The sequence below is a fragment of the Lygodium microphyllum genome, chromosome 22, assembly GCF_053477565.2.
Source record: "Lygodium microphyllum isolate KBCC chromosome 22, Lygodium_microphyllum_v1.1.10, whole genome shotgun sequence".
NCBI lineage: Eukaryota > Viridiplantae > Streptophyta > Polypodiopsida > Schizaeales > Lygodiaceae > Lygodium > Lygodium microphyllum.
In genome coordinates, this window is record NC_141156.1 from 89,624,386 (window position 1) to 89,635,968 (window position 11,583).

The following is an 11,583-nucleotide window of genomic DNA, read 5'->3' on the forward strand; positions in this document are numbered from 1 at the left end:
TCTAAACTATTAAAAACATTCAAAGATCACTCTAAAAGTATGTCATGTGCTTCATGTTCAACATAGATATGGGAGCTACTAGAATGTACAACATAGAATTTGTGATTTGAGATCCAAATCTTTCATGTGCTTTTTTTGGCATGTTCAAAGTTCAAGCATTGAAATTTCCCATGCAATTATAATTGTGAAGAGCACTAGGCACAATGAAATGTTATGCATGCATATAATAATATAATGTACATGTAGTATGTAGTTTTGACATATAGAAAACTAAAGGGTATGTGCACTAAGATAATTTACTACAGTATTTGAGATGCAAGCATTTTTTGGTTCTTAATAATTACCAAAGATAGAGAAGACACAATACATGCCAACCATTGCATTGTGAGTTTCCTTACATAAGCAGAGTGCACTTTTTTGGTTTTCAATTCTACATTTTTAAAATTAAACTTCACTCTTCCTCATCTCCTCTCCTAGATATTAGAGGCCATTGGAAAAGTAGAAAGTGAGTAGTTTGTTTCCATTTTCTATAGATGATGGCTACTAAACCTCTCATATTAAGAGGAGGGCATACAGGCTAGGATAGAAAGGTCCAAAATAATGTGTTTTCAAAATTGAGGTACTATTATTAACCTCTTTTGTACTAAATTTCTCTTAGAAAATTTAGCTACTAATAATTTTTTTTCCCATTCTTTGATGAAACATGTTGTGTGAGTCATATAAACTATTTATGAGAATATAGCTATCATGTTGACTCCATTAAGACAAATATTGTTCATAGTAATAAACTGGTTACAACTACTTGAGCATAGTTTTTAGAGTTGTTTTTAATACATGTTACCATGTTGGGAGAGGATTCTAAATACGAGTTTTGTTAGTTTTCAAATACAGTATGAGACCATAAGTCAAATCTATATGGATAGATTTTATAACATGCTATTGCAATTGATTGGTTACTTTATTTAGAAGGTTGCGCATCTCTAAACCAATGCTAGAGTGAGAAGGAAGTGATACTTCAATATGGCTATCCACTTGTATCGGGGGATAGAGCAAGTGGGATTGGTGCTGCAAAAGGAGTTGGATTTTGAGACAATGTTGGTTTCTTACTATTTGTTCGAGCTCGAGGTGTCTCTTTACCGATCATAGGAGCACTTTTTGGTGGGCTGCAATGTTTTGAAAAATGCCCAGAGAGTGGAGAACTAGCAATGGATATTTCATTAAAGGGTGGAGAATTAGGTGATGGAGCATTGGGAAATAAGTTTGTTCTTCTTGGAAGCCTACCAAACATTGAAAGAGGTGATGGAGCTAGTGTGGGTGCTAGGTTATTCAATGTTGATGATCTTGCACTTGGGTGATGACGATTGGATGGTGTTTGAGTAGGAGAGCTAGTACTAGGTAATGAGGGGGATGATGGAGTTGGTGTGACACTTGGATGATTAATATCCATAGAAGTTGGGGATAAGCTCACCAATGGTGATGGAGCTAATGGTTTAGAAATGGTTGATGTACAGTTATCCATAGTATGTGGTATTGAAGTAGTTGAAACAGAAGATGGTGATGTAGGGGACATTGATGTATATGATGGGGCCAATATTGGAGGTTGAATATGGATAGCAGGTGATAATGTTGGAGATATTGGTGGAGCTTGTAGACTTGAAGAGGATGGGGCCAATGTTGAAGTTTGACCATTGCTAGGTGCCATTGATGGTGCTATACTAGATGATGCCGAGGGAAATGAAGGTGATTGTGGAGGACTAGATGGGTTGGAGGTGGGAGGATAAATAGTTGACCTTGAGAGAGGTGATGCACTATGTGTTGGAGCAGTAGATATCGGTAGAGTACTTGATGGCAGTGGTGATTGTAAAGTAGTGGATGGGTGAGAGGTAGTAGGATCATTATTTGATACAAAGAGAGGTGATGGGGCAGGTGCGAGAGTAGTAGGTAGTGGTGTTATACCTTGGGGTGATGGCATAAGGGGAGGATTTGATGATGGGCTAGGGGGTATACTTGATGGAGATGATAAGGGTGGTGTAAGAGCTTGAGCATTTGTACTAAGAGGTGGTGTTGCAAGTGGGGGAGTAGACAATGGTGTATGCGTAACAGATGGTGGGCTAGAGATAGTGGGTGGCAATGACGTAGATGATGGAGCCAATGTTAGGCTTGCAGGATCACCTTTAGTGGGTGGTGTTGCAATTGTATGTAGAGATGTGGGTGGGCTGGACAACATGGTAGGGGGATGAACAAATGGTGAGGTGGCTGATGGAGTTGGTGATAGATTAGCGCCACCTGAGTTAAAAAGTGGTCTTGCCCTAGCAGGGGCAGGAGCACTAGTTAGCGTTGCTTCAGAAGTGGGTGGCTTAGGAGCATTAGATAGTGCGGAAGATGGAGTAGGTGTTGGAGCTTGAAGTGATGTAATTGGGGAAGGAGATGGGGATGCTTGCAACCTGGCAGATGTAGGTGGTTGAGTGGTAGTAGGAGGATCATCAAACCAGCTTGAGAGGGGTGATGGAGGAAGGGCTGGGGCTGGAGCTGAAGCATTAATTGTAGTCGTTGGTAGTGGTGTTACAATTGGAGGACTGGATGGTACTGTTTCCGGAGCAGTGGGGGGGTTCGGATTATTAGGTAGTGTTGAAGGTGGAGCTGGTGTTGGAGCTTTCCATGATGATGCTGTTGGGGATGTTGGTGAATTAGCAGACATAGATGTAGGAGGTTGAGAAGTGGGTGGGTTAGGGTTATTAGATGTTGTGGAAGATGAAGTAGGTGTTGGAGCTTGAATCGATGCTGATGTGCTTGGGGAAGGAGACGGGGATGCTGGTAAAGAAGCAGTGCTAAATACAGGTGGTTGAGCAGTAGTAGCAGGAGGATTATCAACCCTTGGAAGAGGTGATGGAGGACGAGATAGGGTCGGAGCTGAAATATTCGTTGCAGTGGTAGCTGGTGCCCCGCTATTTGGCGGAGGACCAGATGGCATTGCTGGGGCCGGAGTAGTTGGGCCAGACAGAATAGCAGGAGAGTTTGAAGGAGATGATGTACCGGGGGCTGGGTTGATGATGGGAGTAGGCTGAGGTGCAAGTGGTGTCGTAGTTGGAGATGGCGCTTGACTGACAGGGCTAGCAGGAGGATTGGCGTTGAAAGCGGTTTGTTGTGGAGGACTAGCTGGGTCGCTAGAGTTAGTGAGCGGCTGTGTAGGACTGGCTGGTGATGTACTAGGGGTGGTGAGAGGATCAGTTGTACGAGGGGAAGGATATGAGATCGAGGGAGATGGCGCGGGAACTGTGGAAGCAGGTGATGGCTGATCAGGGCTTGGTACTGTTGTGCTAGTGGGGGGAGGAGCGTTGAGGCTAGGTGCTGAGATGCTAGAGTTATTAATGGATGGAGGAGGAGGAATGCTAGTAGCTGCTGGAGAGGCCGGGGCTGGGGCAGGGGAGCCAGTATGTGCGCCATTAACAGGTGGCGGTGGGGGGGTTTTAGAGGAGTGCCCGAAAGGGGCGCCCGGATGCAGTCGAGGTGCTGCTGGCCGACTAGGGGGAGTGACAATCGGAGGCGCCGGATTAATCATGTGATGATGCGGACCATAACTATATTGGGGGGGTGCATTGTCATGAGGATGGCTAATAATTGGCGGGTCATAGTGATGAATGCGGGCGTAGCGGTCGTAATTTATAGGGGAGCTAGTCGAAGACGGCGAAGAGGAAGTACTAGAAGACGAATAAGCCGAAGCAGCTGGAGGAGGAGGGAATAAGGGGCGAAGGCATTCCACTTGCAGCAGTAGTCCGTGAGACAATAATATTATCATGAGAGCACCTGCCAGCCGCGCCAGCAGGACTACCATGAAGAAGGTTGAACACCCGAGCTTCGCTGCCATATCTCTCTCCCCCCGCGATCACTAGTAGCTTATCAAGCAGGCACAGACAGCTGGATATAGAACTCACACTCCCAGCCTGCAGCTATTTATAGGGCCTGCATGTGGCGCGAGAAGGAGAGTTCGACATCGTCGATCGGAGAAGACAAATCAAAGGGAAAAACAATTCAAAGGCCAGCCGAAAGGCCGCCTGCAGCTCTCAATATCGTCATCAATATCAGCACTTGAAACTTCCGCTGCTGTTCAACTCAAAATGAATTAAACAGCAGCCCAACATATCACTTTTTCGCTAATCGCCACCTTCTCATTCCTCCAATTACACCTCGTCTTCTTCTCATTTTCATGCTTCTCCTTCTCCTCGTCCTCATTTTCATGCTCATCATTGCGGCTGCCAGCTGGGATCTCCTGCGATATTCTGTTTGACTTTAAGACCTCGTTCATTTTCTATGCAGGTCAAGCCCACCCACCTACCGCCTTACGCCCTTCGTTAACCTTCTTGCTTTCCCAAAAGCATGTAAATATCCCCTCTTGTGGTATATTATATAGCCGTAACTTCAAGTCCAAGGTCGGATATTAAAGAACTACTTCCTTTTTGGTTAAGGCAATGTGGCTAAAACATCATGGAACGATCCCACATGAATGCATAATCATGCAACGATGGCTGAAGCAGAGATGGATCAAGGTACCTCGAGGGTCATGGACATGTAAAGACCATTGCGTCAATCATTCTTGGACCATGCTTATCGCTTCAAGTTGTGGTGGGTTTGAATTAGTTTTACTAGGCTAAGCAAGTTATACAAATTGTGATCGCATACACATGGGTATGTGTGGGGCACCTCACATACCCAAAGAATGGAAATTGAGTACCAACAATACATAGCAAATATGGCTGATGATCGAAGCCTAGCTCAAGCTAAGTGACTCATTGTTGGTCTGTACTTTTGAACCATACAAATAATGTACCCAATTGCATTAACTCACGTCCTTGCAACCAAATTACCAATGCTTTGGGATGGGTTATAAGCATTGTAGCAAATGTTGGAATGGCATTACATGTTATCATTTCAACCAATTCAAAGCAATTAAAGACCCTCAAATAAGGATATAGTGGTCAAGCTATTATTCAGAGCAATCAAAGGTCATCAAATTTTCCTTATGGAACTGTGTGCCTTGCACACTCATACACATTGGCTTAGGCATTGTCAATGTTCACAATAAACATTCTCAATAACATATATGAAAACCTTTAAGTCAAAATTATGGAGGGAATTCTAAATCAAATGGCATATGTTTGCCAGTCTTATAACTATAAATTTTGGGAAGCTTAAGATTTTGTGACCTTCTTTCTTAAAGTTTGGAGGGTTTTCTAAAACTTTTACTGTTCATTTTGTATAAAACCTCAGTTTTTCATGACCATTGGGCACTATTGGTCCACTAAATTAATGTCATTTAGGCCAATAATGTTTTACATGGAAAGACTATTAGTACTAGTGTTTTTGGCATAATTGAAGGTTTTCTACCACTTGTCGTTTTCATAACTATCATCATAATATTGGTCAAGGAAAAATCCAAAGTGTTATGTTCTTTTAAGGTTATGCACTCATCTTTGGTTCTTCTTGATGTCTTTGATAGCATAGCTATGAGCTTTGTCTTGCTCTTTAATTGCTCCTCAATTGTTGCATGCATCTTGATTTGCCCTCTTACTACTGGCTCCAATAATTTGATACTAGAAAATCAACTCCATCATCCTAGAGGAATTGATGACTACATCGAGTCATGTCTATTAGTCCCCAATTTTTATATATTTCATTTTATTAATCTTGGTAGCTTCTACTTTATACTAAATGTCATTTCTAAATTATTCAAATACATGTACAATAGATACAAAATCATTCCAATGTAGAAATATACCTATTACTTGTTTGACATGGAAATACTTTGTAGCAATATATTTAGCAATTGAGTGGTGCATTTGAGATACTATAATATCTAGGTGCAATGATGTATTGAATATGATGCCATTTAAATGGTTGTGGAATGATATTACAAGTATAAGAAGTGAAATGCACAATGAGGGCCCCTTTACTTATTGATTGCATAAATAGCTGCACTTTGAGAATATGAATGGGGTTGATTTTCCACAAATATCATCTTCCTCAATATAACTATTAAAAATGACCAAAATTGTATAGTTTTCTTAGTGTTACTTTGTACCTTGTACACTTCTACACATTGGCTTACTAGATGCTCTCAATCAAGCTAGAGTCAGTTTAAGATCTATACTCAAGTATATGATCTTTCCAATGGGATCTTTGTAGAGATGACTTTTCACCAAGTGTGGGTAGGTAGCATTCTAGAGTTTATACCGGTACAATCCTCTAACTCACTTCATTTCCTTTAAGGAGCATCCACATGGTATTGCCTATGGAAACATTGTAGTGGCTTTTGTAAACTCATATGTAAGGGTTTTTAACTATAGGTCCAAGAAATTTCACTAGCTATTGAAATGTGTTTCTCCATTAAGCTACTACTTTAAGTAAATATAAGATTTAATCTATTGGGATTAACTTATTATATTATGATTGCATTTATTGATATTTTATACAACAAAATCACTAACATATCTTAATGGCATATTTCTTGTACAAGATGGCATGACTAAAATGTATAAACATATAGTCAAAAGATACTAAACATAGCTCACTAACTAAAGGTAGAGAAATGAAAAGATAGGAAGGGACAAAACAAGCCCATCAAACTTTGCCTCTATCATTAGCCTTGCTTGATGGAATGGATCTACAAAATGATCAGCAAGTGTAACTATAACGTAGTCCTTACTACATGTTCTTTGGAACACAAAACCAATCTTGGTAACATTAATAGCCATTGATTACATGACAGTCCTTAATATTGGCTCTTTCCTTGTTGGAACCTTCATCTTAAAGTAGTCTAGTCTTGAGCTCCTCGTGTTTCTTATCCTAAGTAATAACTTAGCAAGCTCAAGGATATGATTATCATGTATGGACACATATCTTAAGTTTTGAACCTCAACAATACTCTTGAGAACAGATTTTTGGATTAAGGCATTCACAATACTATTATCCTTTCTTTGACAATATTTGATTTCTAAATGTTCACTTGTAGTATCTCTATCTATCTGCTTGCCTTATATTTAATCCAATTTTTGGATATATGTGATATACCAAAACTCTTAATGCAATTTGCAAGAGCTTTATTGGCCATGGCTGAAAACAAATGCGCTAAGATATGTAACCCGATGCTTGACTTGTCAAAGGATTAAGGTAGAAAGAATCAAGATGCCTAGAGAATTGAAATACTTTCCATAAATGACATGGGAGTCGATAAGTATATCCTTTATTAATGTTAGGAATGGATAGATTGACCAAAGTTGCACACTTGATTCCAATCTAGGCTACACTCGCCATTCGATATTGCTCAAGTTCACCTCTAAGCTTTGGACTGAGGCTTAAAGTTCATGGGCTAATAAAGAATATAGCGATTCGATCAAGGCTCCAAGTTTACCTCTAAGTTTTGAGCTTGCTTGTTTCAAGCCATTGGAACATAGTTACACTTTAGAACTACCTATCATCCACAAACTAACGGCCAAACTAAGAGGATGAAATGAACCATATAAAGTATCATAATGTCTTATAGTGGCAAAGAATTGAGGCAATGGATTAAGCATCTAGCTCTTATAGAATTTTCTTATAACAATATTTATCAATAAACAATCAAGATATCACTATTTGAAGATTTGTATAGGCAAAAATGCCACACACCCCTAAATTTTTTTAATCCCACTCTTAAGATGAAAGCATCTAAGGCTATGGCTGAAGAAATGGACTAATAGATTCAAACTATCGAACATGGTATCAAATATACCCAGATGAATAGAAGGTATATGCTAACCTTGAAAGGTCTACATGTGTTGAGATGGCATGCTCAACATGTGTGGATATTGATAATGGATTGCCTCGTTAGATGGGTTTGCATAACTATAGTTAGTATGTCGGTGGTCGTTAGTATGATCCTCACATGGTCACTAACTTATCACTTATTATATTTGGTTTGTTACACCTACATACAATTAGCATAGTTATAGCGTCAATCAATTAGTATAGCTAGTTATGCACTTTTTGACTTAATAGGTCACTTTTCTGTATATTATATCTTATACATACTTTGTGTACATTGGATTGTATATAAAAAAAGAAAAAAACCAGCAAAAAAACATTTTATCTTCCATCTCTCTTCTTGTGTCCTTGAGTGAGTTTCCTCTTGTGTGTATGGTATGTGTTTGGCGCAACAGCTCAAGCAAGTCCTCCCACCAAGAAATTTGTGACATGATATCAAAACAGCACTACTGAGAGAGACTAGTTTTGAAGTCTGAAGTGAAGGAGAAGAAGCAAGGATTTGGGCAAGCAAGCAATGGGTACGAAGTTTTTCCATTCTTCCACTCTTTTTCTTGGATAGTACTTATGGAGACACCAAAAGTAAGGTAGAGTAAAAATCTCATATTGCTATGAGATTTGGTATATGATCAAAGCACTATATAGTTTACAAGTAAGCCCTTTAGGACATTCTTGCTACTTTTTTGGCCATTTTAGGGCATTTTAGGCCCCATTATAGACCCATATGATTGTGGATAGCAATTTCAGGGTATAGAGAGGCTAATTTTGAAGGCTAAAGTGAAGTAAAATAAGCAAGGATTTAAGAAAGCCAAAAATGGGTAAGAGTCTCTTTCATTCTTCCTCTCTTTCTCTTGAAAAGTACCTGCAGAGGCACTGCAACTAGGGCAGAGTACAAATCTCATATTGCTGTGAGATTTGGTGTGCAAGCAAAGCATTGTATATTCTGTAAATAAGCCCTTTATGACAAAACCATTTCTTTTTTAGCCATTTGAGGCCCTTTCATACTTTGTTTTAGATCACAAGGTTGTAGACAATAGTTTCAAGGTATACTATGATTTTGGTTATATCGATAGAAAGTGGATACATGGGTTACAGATTTTAAATCTGTAAGTCTTGAGGTATTTTTTAGGGAAGAAAAAGAAAGTTTTATGTGCTAACAAGTTGCATATTACATATGTAGTTGAATAATTAATAAAAGAGTATCCTTAGTGTATTGTTATACACTTGTGATTAAAGGTTGCAAAAGACTTACTATTTTGTATTAATTTTAGGCTATGACAAATAATCGTGGAAACCTCATCATTGAGAAGTTGGATAAGAATAACTACCCATCATGGAAGTTTCATGTGACAAACTTCCTTATTGGAATAGGCCTATATGAGTTTATTCCACACGAAGAAAAGGAGCCAGAGCTAAGCAATCCTATGACTACATGAGAAGTAAAGGTATGGAAAGAATGGAATTAAAAAAAGACAAAAAGATAATGTATTGGCTATCTACAGTTATTGATAATATTATGCTGGGATATCTCAAAAATATAGAAACTTCACATGCATCTTGAATAATTTTTTAGAACATGTTTTCAATAAATAAAAAGATATGGAAGATTCAACTCAAGCAAGAGTTGAATACTTTGCATCAAGAGAAATATGGACTCTCTTTTTTGCCCCTTAAGGAGTGAATAAACAAATATAGGTCTAACTAATGAGAATGCTAGGATTCCAAATTCATGTAACATGAATCTTCTAGCCATATCTTGGCCCAAATCTTCCCTCAACAGTAAAATAAGGGAAAATGTGGGGAATAGAATGCTGATACTTCCTGGAAGTTTGTGACTCAAATTTTTATTTTCTTATTTTTTTATGTTTAACTTTTCATTTCTTCCCTTTTCAGTTTTCCCCTCTTTCTTAGGCAGAACTCAAATTTATCATATCTCTTTCCGCGCTTCTTCTTTCCTAACGAAATTTTACACCCTCATTGTTGCTTGCCCTCTCTATAACCCTATGAAATTTCATTTCCTCTACACAAACACAAAGTGAGTTTCACATGTTTTATGAGAGTAGAGCTTGTTCTACCAAAGCCCTAAGATTTTCTTCACAAAACTTTATAGGTATATTGTTCTCTTCCGTGGATGTTCTATGGTAAAGTTTTATCTCGTTTGGACAAAACCTATGCAAGTTATGTGCATTCTTTGACATGTAATTTCTTCTATTTTTGTACTCTAGGAGTCTCTTACAATCAAGAACAATGATCTTTTGAAAACTCAACTTTTTATTCAACATCTTACAATTTCTTTGTAAACAAAGTTACAGGTATGATGTTTTGTTTTTTTTATGCTCCATAGTTAAATTTTATCTTGTTTGGACAAAATGTATGCAAGTTATATGCATATTGAGCTTTCCTTTGTTTTTCTACTCCAAGAGTCTTCGAGGTTGGAGAACAATGATTTTTTTAAAAGTCAACTTCTTCAACATCTTTGGGCTTCTTTACAAAGAGAGCAACAAATATATTGTCACTTTTTTCTATTGCTCCATGATTAAGTTTCAACCCATTTGGGCAAAGCCTATGTAAGTTATATGTATGCTTTGACTCAATATTTCTTTTGTTTTTGTAGTCTAGGAATTTATCAATAAAGGAACAATGGTCTTGTTATAAGTTAACTTCTTGTTCAACACCTTCTTTGTGAAAAGAATTATAGGTAAAATGTTTTTTTAAAATTGCTCTAGCATTTAAATTTCATTTTATTTGGAGAGAATATTTGCAAATTATACACATGCTGATAGGTAACTTTTCTATTTGGTTATTATAGATGTCTTTACGGAGAAAAAATTTCAATAACATACTTGCAGTGGAGGTCTTGAATAGGAAAGATAATGGTGGTAATTGGATTTGTAATAAGTACTATAAGTTGGATTGGATTTTGATGCACCCAAGTACTTGAGGGAGTTTCAAGGTCAGGTGTAAGGATGTTGCAAACCCTAGCAAATATTGGAAAAGCATCGTTTTGTGATGCAACAAATCCTCTCACTTACTCTATTCTGAACTTTGCTTTCATATGGGTCCCCATAGATTTTTTATATAGTTTATGTGCTAGATCAAGCCATGAAAGGTAATAAATCAAGCCCTCGTGCATGTGGGGCAACATCTCTAGGCCAGAGCAGTGCCCATCTCATCCCAAGACCACCCCATGATGGATCTAATTGAGCGTGATGTAGCATTTGCCATATACATTTTGTGCACTGAGGTACAAGAGGACAATGATGAAGACATCGACACACCCTCTCAGCCACAACTAGAATATTTTGAGAGGGAGCCTGAGGAGATCACACTCAATTCGAGAGTAGAGACAGCACAAAGCTTATCCATTGTGCACCCACCTCGCCAACAAGCGATGAGCCACCCCTCGCTTCTTTGCATGCTATCATCATCAAGGGGGTGGAATATTTACTTTTTCAAGATGTACTAGAAATTTTGGAGCTAAGAGAAGAAGAACTATTTTGTATCATGGTGCGTGATGCACCTGATGATTTTATAGATTTTGATATACAAGATGTCCTAGCACATGTTGATGAGGTGGCTCGATATGATGGCATGAGTGTTGATGACATCTTTGCCATTGTGAGCATCCAAGAGCAGATTGAGAATGCGACACCATAGTATGACATCTTAGATGAGAAGTTCAAGCGGTTGTAAGAAAACATTTTTGAGCCTTGACCCGACTACACATTACCTTCCTAAGAGAGAGAGACGAGAATGGCCTAGTTGCAGGAGCAGACCTGGATGCTCCAT

The 11,583-nt window shown here is 38.6% G+C and overlaps 1 protein-coding gene across 1 annotated transcript; it reads right to left on the reverse strand.

Moving 5' to 3' along the window:
- Positions 1-890: 890 nt before the first annotated feature.
- On the reverse strand, positions 891-3,901 carry LOC148017401 (uncharacterized). Its single transcript, XM_087662880.1, has one exon. It carries the CDS (start codon positions 3,863-3,865, stop codon positions 1,025-1,027), a length of 2,841 nt encoding a protein of 946 aa, XP_087519006.1. The 5' UTR covers positions 3,866-3,901; the 3' UTR covers positions 891-1,024.
- Positions 3,902-11,583: the final 7,682 nt, after the last annotated feature.

Coding starts and splice junctions, on each gene's coding strand:
- LOC148017401 (XM_087662880.1), bottom strand. CDS start 3,865: ATGGCAGCGAAGCTCGGGTGTTCAACCTTCTTCATGGTAGTCCTGCTG.